Below are 14015 nucleotides of genomic sequence, written 5' to 3' on the forward strand. Positions count from 1 at the left end.
TAGATTATATATTTTTTTGATGTATTAATTTAGATCGTAGGGAGCTCAGCTACTTAATTTTGGTGTTTTGGCGGGATTAACATAAAAAATATCATATATAAATTCATTAGATCATTAAAAAATAATTTCCATCTCCGAACTTGAAAAACCATTATATAAACGTACGTATCTATATGAGAATTGATAAAGAATTCAAAAGCTTATTTATTGTTGATGTTGATTTGTAGTTGGTTTATCTTCATAAAACATACCATACCCTGTTGACATAAAATCATTGAAATCCCAATTATTTAAATTTGTATCCAATTGTGAACTAAATAAATTATCATCAGTAAATACATTTTTAAATAATTCATCAATTAAATCATTACCGACCAATTCACTATTTGGATTATAAACTGTATTTGATGAAGATGTTACTGAATAATTTGAATTTGGTGTATTAGCACTTTGTCCTGTTGTTGATTCAGCTTTATTATATGGATTTATAGAATCTAATGTATTTGGTGATGGGAATTGTTTACTATCTAATGGGATTGATGGAGCTGTGGAAATATTTGAACCAGAAGATTCACTAAATGGACTTGAAGATTGAACATTTAAACAAGCAGGACTATAAATAACATTTGCTTGAACTCTATTTATTGCACTAGAATGTTTTTCTCTTGCTAATTTTCTTTCAATAAATTTTTCAAAATATTTAAATAATGCTAAAACAACAAATAAACAAAAATTTAAATTGAAAACTTTTTCAAAAGAATCATTTTTCATTTTCATCATATATTTACATGCTAATGTCATTAAACCATGTAAAAAGGCTGGTGATCTAAAAGATCTATTTAAATATTGTGAATTATCATGAGGATTTAACATTTCAAAATCCGTAACACTTAAATTAAAATTTAAATCTCTTAAAGGTGAATTTGAAGTTGATGACGAAGAATTAATTTCATTTTCAAATAATTTTGTAACTTCAAATGTACAAATTGCACAAAAAATCTTGATAAATACAAATTTTGAAGCACCAACAACTGATAAACAAATTTCCACAATTTTAAATAATTTAGCAGGATTTGATCTATTTTCCACACAAAATCTATTTAATCTTGCCAAAACTTCAATGAAATGTGTAACACATAAAGAACCATATTTCATAGTACCATTATAATAAATATCAACATTTGGATCTGATTTATCAACACCACGATATAAAACATCATAAAGAACATGTAATATATAAATACCAAATAATTTTAATTCAATTTCACCCATATTATCATAATCTTTCAAGATATAATCAGCATTAGAAAATTCTTTAATATCTTTTGATAAAGTTAATAATACACCTCCATTATAAGTTTCTAATTTTTCAATTAATTGAAGAATTTCATATTGATCACATTGACTTGATTTTGTTAATAATTTCATTGCATCTCTTAAAATACCACCAATAAATAATAAAGTTCCATTTTTCTGTAAATAAGAAGGATCAATATAATTTTCATCAATAGCTAAAGGGATCCCCAGATGGAATGATAATACAGCATCTTGAAATAATAAATGTTCCCAAATATTTCTTAAAACATTTCTTGTAATTATTGAAGATCTTGAATATAAGGAATCAACATCTTTATTTAAACCTAATAATATTGCCATATTTATAGCAGTTCTATGTAATAAAGCACCTTCACTTGAATCACCACCATCACCATCAATTGGATTCATTTTTCTAAAATTTCTCATTATAATTAATGTTTGTAAAGCAGGTACTGTTGATTTTGACATGTATTTTGATAATTCTAATAATTTTTCAGTATAACGTAATAAATGATCTCTTGGATCATTATTTGAATTTTTATCATATGAATTAATATTTGTAACAACAAATTTAACAATAATTACAATCAATGCAATTTTAGCATAATCAATACTTTTGTTATAAACTTTAATATGGAATCTTGTACCATTTCTTATAAATAATTGATTAAAATCTATTAATAAAACTTCAGGATCAACAATTGGTAATTTATGATTCCAATAACCTTCAGCATATAGTTTTAGATATTCTCTAACAATTTCATAATTTGGTAAAAAAGATTCTAAATTTGTTAATAATTTTTGTGAAGAATCAACATTAACATCTTTATATTCTTCAAAAGGTATATGATCAATATTATTTTCCACTTTCCATTCTTTTTTAACATTTGAAACATAATTTTTAGCAGATTTTATTAAATCAGCAAAATTATTTTCTTTATCTAATAAAGTTCTCCAACTTGTTGGACCGAAATATATAGTTTTATTTCTTTTAACATGAACACTATGATAAAGATTAACTTTTGCATTTGAATTCATTGGCATTGGATCACCAGAAACGATTTCTTTCCATTTTTTCAATTCATCTAATTGTTCTTGTAATTTTTTATTTTCATCTTTCAACAATACAATTGTTTCAGTTGGATTTGTTGAATCTGAAGTTGTTGGTATGAATGGAGAATCTTCATATATACATAAATGGGCAGGAATTCTTTTTTTAACACATGAACTACAAGGTTTCCCTTGATCACATTTCACTTTTCTTTGTTTACAAGTGGTACAAGTTAATGAGATTCTCTTTCTTCTCTTGATTTTAGAAGGACCATTTGAATCTTCTCTGAAGTTTTGAGCCGTGATCACGTCCATGTTGATGTTTTGATGAATTCTCCTTTTCTTTGAACTTAAGCGCCTCCACACAATAGAAATAAACCAATAAAAGCAGCAAAAATAATCTAGAAACAACAGTCAAGTCAGCCAGCGTACCCTTGATATCCAATATAGCCACACACGCTTCTCTCAAACTAAACCAAGTTTATCACAGCGGTTAAGATGGTAGTATTTGTTGTTCCTTATTATAAAATTAAGGGCGTAGTTGTAAAAATCAAGATTTATTTTGCAAAACAATCACAAAAAAATTACTCGCTCTTTACCGGGGATCCGCCTGGCAAATACGCAGAAATTAAAAATCTGAGATTAAATACGTTGAGCTGAACAGCTGAACTGGGGGTGGTGAGCGGTGAGCCTAAGTTCTGGGAAGGCACAGCTTGAACCAGTGTAGAAGGAGTGTCCACCAAGAACAGAATCTATTAGAAGAGAAACCCACCCAGTCCATCAAATATCCCCAGTAAACAATGTCTTTTAATGTACCTGATTGTTGGCTTCTTGCTTACATAACACCACCGACGTTTCCTCAAAAACACCAACACACCTTTTGATTTTGATTTTGATTACAGGGAATTGAAAGATCACGAAATACTAGGAAGCGCTGAACATTGACCAACAAACCAAAGGGAACCAGGTGGAACAAAGGGAACCGCTGTGCTGATAAGTTTGCTGATACATTGCTGGTGATCCAAATACAATTGTTATTGATCCAGACCTCACAACGTCACATGTTATTGATATATTGATCAATTCATAATGGCTAAAAAGAAGAACAACAAATCTAAAGATCAGTCTAAAGATCAATCCAAAAAGGTAGAGAATCCACCAGTGGAGGATAAGACTGTTACAGAGACACAGAAAGGGGAAGAAACATCTGAACCAATTGTGGAAGATAAGAAGGAATCAATTGAAGAAACTACAAAATCACATCCAAAAGAAGCTATTGAGGGTGGAAATGAAAACAATATCGATACAGATCCAGTAAAGAGCAGCATACCACCCGTTGATCACGAATCAAACACCAAAGAAGAACACCAAGATGATGTCAAAGACAATACAGATCTTGCAAAGGATACAAAACATGCAGAAACAATAACGAAAGAACCATCTTCTGAACCTGCTCCAGAGACTCAGGTACCGAAGAAAAGACTCACACTACAAGAAAGATTAGCACTTGCCGCTAAAAGTAAAGGTAAACCAAAAAGAAATACATCAGCATCATCAACAACTCATTCTGAAACTTCTCAAACGAAAACAAATGTTGCATCAGAAACATCTACAAGAGAGAATAGTATTGAACCTCAAGAAGAAATTAAAAATCCAGAAATATCATCACCTAAACCTTCAACTTTACCTTCCACTAGAGAACCTTCTCTTGATATTCAAAGATCAGATCCAATACCACCAACGACAATATCATCATCATCATCATTATTCCCTAAAACTTTTAAAGAACTTCCAATAGAAGAATTACATAAACTAATATCTGATGCAGAAATTAAATTTTCCAGTTTAGAATCTAAAAATGAATCTTTAACTACTGAGAAACAATCATTACAAGAAAAAGTTAAAAATTTGAATTCAAATTTAACTTCTCAACAATCATCTAGTGTATCAAGTCAACTAATCAAAGATAAAGATGATAAAATTGCACAACTTTTAAAAGAAGGTGAAAATTTATCAATGAAAGAACTTAAATATACAAATACAATTAAAAAATTAAAATCAAATGAATCTCAAAATGAAAAGGAAATTAAAAATTTAAATTCTAAAAATCAATCATTGGAAATTGAAAAGAAAAATTTAAAAGAAGATTTGAAAAAATTAACAAATTCTGAACAAAATTTAAATAATCAGAAAAAAACTTTACAAATCCAACTTGATAATGAAAAAGAATCATTAAAAGATGAAATTAAAAGAAATAAAGAACTTTCCTCCAAAATTGAAGAATTAAGTCAAGTTTTAATTCAAGAAAAAAATCATGCTTCAAATACAATAAATGAATTGAAAAGATCATTGGAAAAGGAAAAAAATAAATTGAAAACAATTCAACAAGATAATATTTCTGAAATTAATAGACTTGAAACTAAAATTGAACAATTACGTTTCCAAAATGAAAATGCTCAAGCTTCAACTGGTACAGAAGATGAAGGTTATTTAAAATTAATTAGACAACATGATACTTTACAAAATCAATATACTTCAGCTACAGAAAATTGGCAAAGTATTGAAGCTTCATTAGGTAATCGTATTAGTTCATTACAAAATGATTTAAATTCAGTTAAAACTCAATTAAATGATAGTGAAGAACAAAATAAAGTTTTAATTAATGATCTTGAATTAAAATCTCAAAAAATTGAAATTTTACAAAATGATTTGAAAAAATTAAATTCTGAATTAAGTTTAATCAAAACTAAAAATGAAACTTTAAATAAAGAAAATAAAAATTTAATTTCAACTTTAGAAACTAAAGAATTAAATTTTAATAAGGAAAAAGCTGCTTTAGATTATAAAATTCAAGGATTAGAAAAACAATTTAAAGATTCAATTCAACCACAACATCTTTCAGTCCCATCATCAAATAATATTAATACATTAGATTTTAGTAGTCCACATACAGGTTCAACACCATCTTTTAAACGTGGTAATAGTTGGGAAATTGGATTAGGTGAATCATCAACAACACCAAGACAAAGCCGTAAATCAAGTGCATTATCCATTCCTCAATATAATCAAAATAATAGTTCGTTTGATGAATCTGCAGAAAATATTAGTGATTTTGATGATAATGATACTATAAATTCACCGATCTCGGCATATAATAATGGTAATTCAAGATTTGAAAATAATTCATCATCTGCTATCAATGGTGGTTCTTCTGTTCAATTATTAGGTAAATTAAGTAGTCAAATTCGTCGTTTACAAATTGAATCAAGCACAAAAGATGAAGAATTAGAAAAATTATCAAAAGATATGAAAGATGCAAATGAAGAAATTGTTAAGTTAATGAAAGATAATGAAAATGTTGAAAATTATAGAATCAAAATTAAAGAATTAGAAGAATCTGTGGAAAGTATTACTCAACGTCATGAAAAAGCTTTAGAAATTCTTGGTGAGAAATCTGAACAAGTTGAAGAATTAAAAGCTGATATTCAAGATTGGAAAGATTTATGTCGTCAACAAGTTCAACAATTGGCTGATAAAGCTTAAAAAAACACATATCACATATCTTTGTTTTATATATATAACCCTCATTTAATACTTAATGCATGAAGTTGATATAGATACTACAATGTAAAATTACAAAATTCTAATTAACCAAAATATACAAAAACTCTATATATACAAGAATTAAAGAATCTTAGATATAACCTTGTTCAACAGCTTTAGCAGTATGTTCATCAATATCTTCAGCATCCCATGGATAACATAACCATTTATCTGGAACAGTTAAAGCAGCAAAATAATTTTCTTGAGAGATTTCTGAAGTAAATTGAGCTTTTTTAGGTTTATCTTTATTATGTAAAACGAAAATACCAAATTTAGTAGTATCATTTCTATTTAATCTAGCAGCTTCTTTGGCAACATCTTTAGCTAATTCTGAAACAGCATAATGTAAAGTAGTTCTAGTATCATCAACTTCATCAACAATCAAGATATTTTTACCAATTAATGAATCAAAATGTTCACCTAATGCACTAAAATCTAACCATTGAGTACGAATAACTTCTTTACCAATTTGATCATCTTCAGATGTGGTACCTAAATTTTCATATAAACTTAAACCAATAACTTGAATTGGAATGTTTTTTTGACCTTTTTCTTTTAAAAAAGTTCTTAAAATTCTTGATGGAATATTACCACCACCACCAATACTGATGATTAATGAAGGTGCAAATTTTTTAATATCAACTGCACTTTGTTTACAAAGTTTATGGATATGGTTATAAGAAAAGTAAAGTTTTTCTGGTTCAGACATTTTTAATCAATAAAAAGTTGTATAAGAACAAAGGATTTTTTTTGAACAAAGGTATCTGATAGGTATCAAAATTCATTGATAAATAAATTTATTATTGAAATTTTTTCAGTTACGAGGTGCGTGTGGAAACCGATGAGATTACCGGATTGGGATTAATCCGTAGATTTCGGATAATTAAAATACAAAATTAATACTTAAATCTAATGAAGTGCAAGTAATTTTATATTATTTGATCTAGTGGATCTTCACTATAATCTCTATAATCATTATTTATCATCGGTATCTTCTTCTTCTCCCTCTTCTTCTTCCCCATCATCTTCATCTTGTTCATCTTCACTATCATCTTCATCAATTGATTCACCACCAGCTGCAATAACTTCATCATCAGCTTCATCATTTTCACCATTGACATAAACAATACTTTCTTCAGCTTGTTCAATTAAGTTTTTACCAACTGATGGAGCTTCTTCAGCACTTGATAATTGAGATCTTAATTTAATTTGTGATTGTAACATTTCTAATCTACCTTGAAGACTTAATAAATCTGGTAATTGTTTTAAACTCTTGGAAATTGCAGGTGTTAATGTCTTGATATTTACAGATGAATTGATTGAATCAGTATGTAATAATAATAACCATTTTGTCCAATTATTGAAAACAACAGATTCACTTGGATTTAGTTCAACTCTTTCTTTCAAAATTTTGAATAATTCCACTGCATGTTCTGGTGATAACTCAGATGATGCAAATTTAATTTTATTTAAATCTGGGTTTGATAATAATAAAGTCAATGGTTCTTCTTGTTGTTTTAGTTGCTTTTCAATGGCTGGTGCTAATTCAATTTCTCGTACTTCAAGTTGAGGATCAGCTTTTAAATTTTGGAAATCTTCAATTTCAATAGTTTTTTTACCTTTATTTATATTTTTAACTGTATGTTCAACATCAATAATTATATCATCTTGTTGATTATTAATTTTGATTGATTTGAATTTTGGCTCAAAATCAAACCATGAAATGTATAATTCATCTTGATTTGAGATGATTTCTGTGAATCCAATTTCTTCATGATTTGATTTAATACTGAAGGATGGTTTTGAAGCCTTTAAATCATTATAGATTTCAATAACACCATTATTATTAATTAACCCCAGACTTGAAGATCCAATTTTTTTTAAACTAGAAATATTTGATGATGTTTTAATTGATCCCAATTCTTTTTTATCTTTTAATGAATATAATTGAATAACCGAAGAATTTGATCTTGAAATTGCAATAATTTCATCAATAATTGTAATTGAATTTATACTATTATTTTTACCCTTTGAAGCGGTAAATTCTTTTAAAACTTTATCATTTTGTAAATCATAGATGATTAACTTATTACCACCAATCAACATATAATTTTGACCATTAATATGAACAAAGTTTAAACTTGTAATTTCTCTAATTGATTTTGGTAAAATTATTTGATTTTTAGGTTTTGAATCATTTAATGTATATTCCAAAATTTCATTCCCACAGGCAACCCAAAATCCATTTGATAATGATGATGTTAATGCAGTTATTTCATTCTTATGTTCAATATTAAATTCATTAATAACTTCTTTTTTGAAAGGTGAATATATTAATATTTTACCTTGTTTAAATGAAGCAGCTAAATAACTTGATGTATTTGATGATTCATGATTCGAACCATTCAATGAGTGTCGTCTTTTAGATCTCTTATTGGATTTAGCAGATTCCTCTTGCTGTATCCAATCAAATGAAACAAAATTTTCTTCATATTCAATTTCAAATGATGATATTAATGAACTTGATGAAATTAATTGATTTTTTTGATTATGTTGTAAAGGATAGATATGAATTTCATTTTTACCTAATTTTGAAGTTCTAGTGGCATAGAAGCGAGCAGAATAATCAAATTTCCCAGATGATATGCTCATGATTTCTCTTATATCTAAACTCTTATTATAAATCTTGATGTGATGAGCTCTCTTAACCTTAATACCATATAAAATATATAAAAAAATTTTAGCCTGTAAATTAAAAATTTTATTCGCGGAAAAGTATCGACACGGGGACGATGACAGACCAACTACGAATTTTTATGAACAATAAAACAATCTATATTTTAATCTTTTAAATATTTATATATATATAATTCAATGTTTTGTACATGTCTTATAAATCAAGAACGTCTTTAATACTTGATTGTTGTTCTGCATTCAACTTTTGGAATAAAACTTGATATTTTTGGGAATCATTAGATTGTAAATTTATTATACTTTCTTTAAAAGTTGCAAAAACGTTTAAATTATCTAAAACTGTACTTGCTAATGGATCTTCAATAACATCTTGATCTTCATCATCATAAAATCCAGAATTTTTCAATTTTGCAGCTTCTTGATTTAAAAATTCTAAATAATCATCCTGGGCTGCTGCATCTGCCAATTCATCAGCATCTTCATTTTCCCATTCATCATCATCACCTTCACCATTATCAAAATCATATCCATCATCAGCATCAGCTGGTGCATCATAATCTTTTCTACGTTTTTCTAGATCTTGAATTGCCATTGGTAATTTTTCTAATAAAATTGAAAAATTTATACCAATTTCTGGTAAAACTTCTTGTAATTGTAAAATTGAAATTTCATTTGAATTTAAATTAATAATACTTAATAATCCAATTGTTGATAATTTCAAATCATAAACTCTTGTAAATTTTGGAATATATTGAAACCATAATTTGAAAAAAGCTAATGTAAAATTTCTACTTGATAAAAATTTTAAAGTTTCTAATGGTTTATAAGTTAATGCAGCAACAATTGTATCAATCATATTTATAGCATAAGAATTTGTCATTTCTTCAGAATTTATTAAATTATCTGTAATTAATGGTAAAATTTCACCTAAATAAATTTCCGATGAATTTTCTAAAACTAAAATTAATTTTTGAATAATTTCACCTGCAAATGCATAATCTTCAGTTGAACTATCTTCACTTGTTATAATTAATTTAAATAAATCAAATAATGCCTTTGAATAAATTGGATTTGATTTAATTTGTTCTGAACCATAAACCAAGAAATTATTTAAAGTTGGAATCCAATCTTCTAAATATAATAAAGCAATACCATTTTGAATAGTTGGAATTAAAATTTCAAATAATTTCCAACAGGTTGGTGATATAGTTCTAACCAAAAATGTTGAATTTTCAATTAATTCACTAACTTCTTTGAAAAAATCTTCAATATTATTTCTCAAGACAAATTCCACAGCTGGGGCAAAAGTTTCTTCTAATTTGAAAATAACATCACCTGAACTTTCAAATGATAACAAGATAGTAATCATTGTATTTAATAAACCTAATGCAGCCATTTGTTTATCAGTTAAATCATCAAATCCAGCATCAAGTGTATCAACATCAGCATTAGCAGCATCATTTAATTCTTTTGCTAATCTTAAAAATTGTTCCACTAAATTACCAATTAATTCAACGGCAAATGGTTGTAATTGTTCACTGAATACTTCAACAATTTCTTGCATAACACCAGAAACTGCATCACCATCTAAAGTATTTGATAAAGTTAATAATTTTTGCATAGTTGGTAATATAACAGAGCTTAAAGCTTCTTGAAATTGTGGTATTCTGATGAAACTTTGTAAAGCTAATGAAGCTTCTAATTGAACAGGTAAATGTTCATTTTCAAATGAAGTTAAGATCCCACGGAATAAAGTTCCTAAATTATCTTGATTTTGGAATTCAATTTCTGCAAATTTAGAAGTAACTTCACAAGTTCTTGCCTTAATGAAGCCAAAATTATTTTCAAAATGAGGGAAAACTAAATCAGCAAGGAAAGATTCCATTTGTGAATAATATGGAGATGATGTTTTAACAAAATTATCAGAAATTGAACCAATTAAACGTAAGGCACCTTCTAATTTTTTAGCAGATTCTAAATCATTTTTGGCTGGTAATTTTAATTCATTTAATAAATTATAAGCAAATTTTAAAATTGGTTCTAAAGTAGTTTTCTTCTTTTTTGTTGTTAATGTGATTAATAATCCAATAGCAGCTAAATCTGGTGAAGAATATTCATCATAAATATCTAAATTAGCATGGATATATTCTTGTGGATCATTTTCAAATCTATCAAGAGTATCATCATTTGGACACAGCAATGGATAAACAAAATGAGAAACTAATAATTCAAAATGAGGTTTAATGAAAGGCCAAGTTCTCTTTTGAGTAACTGCATTTTCCAAGAAATTTAATAAATAATATAAAGAATCATCACCTAACCATAATTTTTTATTACACCATTGATCAATTTGACCCAAAAAGATTGTTAATAATTGTGGAATGAAAACTTCATTAAAGATTTCATTAAATTCATTATAACTATATTTCTTGGATAATGAATGAGAACCATATCTTGTAAATAATCTATAAAGATTTGCATAAGCCCATTTTTTACATTTAACCCAAGGATCTAAATTTTTTTCAGAATCTTCTAAAGTTTCATCAATATAATTTGGTAAAGGTTTATTTATAACAGCAATATGGAAATTAACCCAATTTGTAATATTTTCATTTGATTGTAATGGAATTGGTAAATCATGATAAGTTGCAAATTTATAAGCTTTTAATAATAATTTAGTCATTTCACCTGCATCAGGAGAATCTTCTTTTAATAAAGTATCAGCAACACTTAATAAAACGGTGAAATGAGAATTAATTAATTGATCTAATTCCGCTCTTTCTTCATTTGTTGACCATCTATAAGTACGACAAATTTCTGCAAAGCATAATAACCCAGTATAAGCAGAATCTAAATTTTGAGCATATAATAATTGACTAGCAGAATCAACCAAGTTAGACCATTGATTTGGATAATCAGCAACTATAATGGTGTGTAACACTGGAACAAGTTGATTTCTTAATTGGTTATTAACACTAACCAAAGTTGGTAATAAACGATCTCTAATGATTGGTTTTTCATCGTTATCAACTTGTTCTTCATCTTTTTCATCACCATTACGACTAGACCAATGACGAACAATACGATTCTTGAAAAAAACAGCAGCAGCCTTTTTAACAGGTAAATCAACTTCTTTTGTAGCTAGAATATCAAGACAAGCACCAAGGAACCCAATAGCTCTTTGAGCTTCACGCAAGGTCTTTTCAGCCTGTTGTCTGACTGCCTGGTCAGCCGAGAGCGAGTTCCAGAACGTTTGGTAGAGAGCCTGGACGTCCATAATAAATAGCAAGTTTGTTTAGCGGTTGTCCTTTGTTGGATCTTTTGTTTGTGCTTTGATGTCAGCGGTTAATTTGATTTTGATTTTGATCAAATTTTTTTTTTTTGACGGAATTTTTTTGGATCAACAATTTTACAATAAGAAAAGATCAAAACAAAGATTTTAAAGGGAAGAACCAAAGGGAGACTAAATGAACCAGGGGAATAACTGAGGATGTTTAGTAGGTGCTCTGTCTAATCCCACTAGATTCCCTTTAGTATTTTCTGTGGATTCTCTACCTATTCTCTGCCCACTGTCTACCTAGTCTGCCTAATCTTTTTTATCCTCTGTCCAAGCTCATCGCATGGAATGTTAACAATCAATTTTCAAAATTCCCTACCAAATCTATTGTAGCCCATTGAAAACACAACTTCTACCCAAACAAACCTCAAAGAATCCAATAAACACACTCAATCAATCAAATAACAACACTTTAAACCACTAATCAACAAACTAATCAATGACAACACTGACTAAGCTCTGACCAACCAGTGTACCCAATATACCCGCGAAAAACAATCAATTAAACGATGAGGATCAAAACAAAGCATTGAAAGAACTAAATCATCACCAAATTAAACACAAAGCAAAAGCAAAGCAATTCTCAAGACAATGATCCTGCTTCCTTTGTTGGCTCTTGTTGCTGTCACATTTTTCCTCCCACACATTGCTCTGATTGTGAATGATCAATTGCCTTTGTTGAGTGCTCAACTTTGTGAGTTTTTGTAATGTCACAAGATGACTTGACTATATCTATATGATCTATGAATACTAACTATATCGATAATAAAGATAAATTCTTAGGTCAATCTGATTTGAACGTTGAAGAATTAGATATCAATGATGTCCCATTAAAGATACAGACTGTGGCAATAGATGATGAATTAGTTGTTACTGCTGTTGATGTTGCTAGTGATGCTGCTACTACTACTCCTTTACCATTACCTTTATTGATCTTGAATAAAAATCCTCATTATTTGTTACATGATTTCAAACAATTCATCAATGAATCTAAATCATCAATTCAATTGCAATTTTGGGAAATTCATGATAAATATTCACCACAACAATTGAAATCAATTGAAGAACAATTTTTAGAATTTTATAAATCTGAACAAGTTTCTAATTTCCTAGATAAATATGAAAAACCTTTAAATAATTTATTCATTGGTTTAACAATTATAATCATATTACAAATCTTCAAATTTTTCTTCAACCAATTCACCAAAAAACCTTCTAAAACAATAATCCCAAAAGAAGCACTGACTGAAAAGGCAACAAAAGATGCATTAGCTGGGTTTAAAGATTATAATTTAGAAACAATTCCAATTTGTATTGGGAAAGGTGATGAAGAAGAATTACAATTATTAAATAGTTATACTGAAATTTTACAAAATTCAAATGATGAAGAAATTTTAACAAAATATGGTTATAATATTAATGATTTAATAAATTCAAGTGAACTAAATGGATTGAATTCTTCAAATGATAACTCTAATTTATCTGATATGTTTGAATCAACTCCATTAGATATAGATGAAGCTCCATTAGATCAATCCATTGATTCAAACTTAAATTCAAATTCAAATTCATCAACTGGAAATTCATCAAATCAAAACTCTTCATCAAATTCACCACCTGTTAAGAGTGAAGATTCTTTTGAAAAACATGAAAATTTATTAGATGATGAATTTTCATTAAGATTAATAAATAATTCAATAAATTTAGATTCAAAATCTTCAAAATCTTCAATCTTGGAAAAATTTTCCACTTCACCATCAAAAAAATTAGTTTATAAAAAATCTACTGCAATTTTAACAAATAATGCATTCCCAAAAGAATCTGTTGCTGATACCACTGTGGGTGATATAACTACTGAAACTGTTTATTCAGAACCTTTCACCAGTGATGCTGAAACTTCATTTAAGAATAGCTTATGATATACCCCCAATACACCTTTGCTTTGTCTTTTTTTGCTTTGACTTTTTGCTTTGACTTTTTGCTATGTGTTGAAACATAGGATTTTTTAAATCCA

The 14015-nt window shown here is 27.9% G+C and overlaps 6 protein-coding genes across 6 annotated transcripts; 2 read left to right on the plus strand and 4 right to left on the minus strand.

Annotated features, from left to right (window-relative positions):
* Positions 1 to 204: 204 nt before the first annotated feature.
* On the minus strand, positions 205 to 2682 carry BN7_1 (putative transcriptional regulatory protein; the record flags this gene model as incomplete). Its single annotated transcript, XM_011279225.1, has 1 exon — positions 205 to 2682. The coding sequence occupies one exon, from the start codon at positions 2680 to 2682 to the stop codon at positions 205 to 207; it is 2478 nt and encodes an 825-aa protein (XP_011277527.1).
* A 774-nt stretch (positions 2683 to 3456) lies between these two features.
* SGM1 (Sgm1p) lies at positions 3457 to 5910 on the plus strand (the record flags this gene model as incomplete). Its single annotated transcript, XM_011279226.1, has 1 exon — positions 3457 to 5910. The coding sequence occupies one exon, from the start codon at positions 3457 to 3459 to the stop codon at positions 5908 to 5910; it is 2454 nt and encodes an 817-aa protein (XP_011277528.1).
* A 151-nt stretch (positions 5911 to 6061) lies between these two features.
* Positions 6062 to 6679, minus strand: XPT1 (xanthine phosphoribosyltransferase; the record flags this gene model as incomplete). Its single annotated transcript, XM_011279227.1, has 1 exon — positions 6062 to 6679. The coding sequence occupies one exon, from the start codon at positions 6677 to 6679 to the stop codon at positions 6062 to 6064; it is 618 nt and encodes a 205-aa protein (XP_011277529.1).
* Positions 6680 to 6945: 266 nt separating this feature from the next.
* UTP9 (Utp9p) lies at positions 6946 to 8622 on the minus strand (the record flags this gene model as incomplete). Its single annotated transcript, XM_011279228.1, has 1 exon — positions 6946 to 8622. The coding sequence occupies one exon, from the start codon at positions 8620 to 8622 to the stop codon at positions 6946 to 6948; it is 1677 nt and encodes a 558-aa protein (XP_011277530.1).
* A 238-nt stretch (positions 8623 to 8860) lies between these two features.
* On the minus strand, positions 8861 to 11941 carry NMD5 (Nmd5p; the record flags this gene model as incomplete). Its single annotated transcript, XM_011279229.1, has 1 exon — positions 8861 to 11941. One exon carries the CDS (start codon positions 11939 to 11941, stop codon positions 8861 to 8863), a length of 3081 nt encoding a protein of 1026 aa, XP_011277531.1.
* An 803-nt stretch (positions 11942 to 12744) lies between these two features.
* Positions 12745 to 13920, plus strand: BN7_6 (uncharacterized protein; the record flags this gene model as incomplete). Its single annotated transcript, XM_011279230.1, has 1 exon — positions 12745 to 13920. The coding sequence occupies one exon, from the start codon at positions 12745 to 12747 to the stop codon at positions 13918 to 13920; it is 1176 nt and encodes a 391-aa protein (XP_011277532.1).
* Positions 13921 to 14015: the final 95 nt, after the last annotated feature.

Source organism: Wickerhamomyces ciferrii, contig 00001, assembly GCF_000313485.1.
Source record: "Wickerhamomyces ciferrii WGS project CAIF00000000 data, strain NRRL Y-1031 F-60-10, contig 00001, whole genome shotgun sequence".
Taxonomy (NCBI): Eukaryota; Fungi; Ascomycota; class Saccharomycetes; order Phaffomycetales; family Wickerhamomycetaceae; genus Hansenula; species Hansenula ciferrii.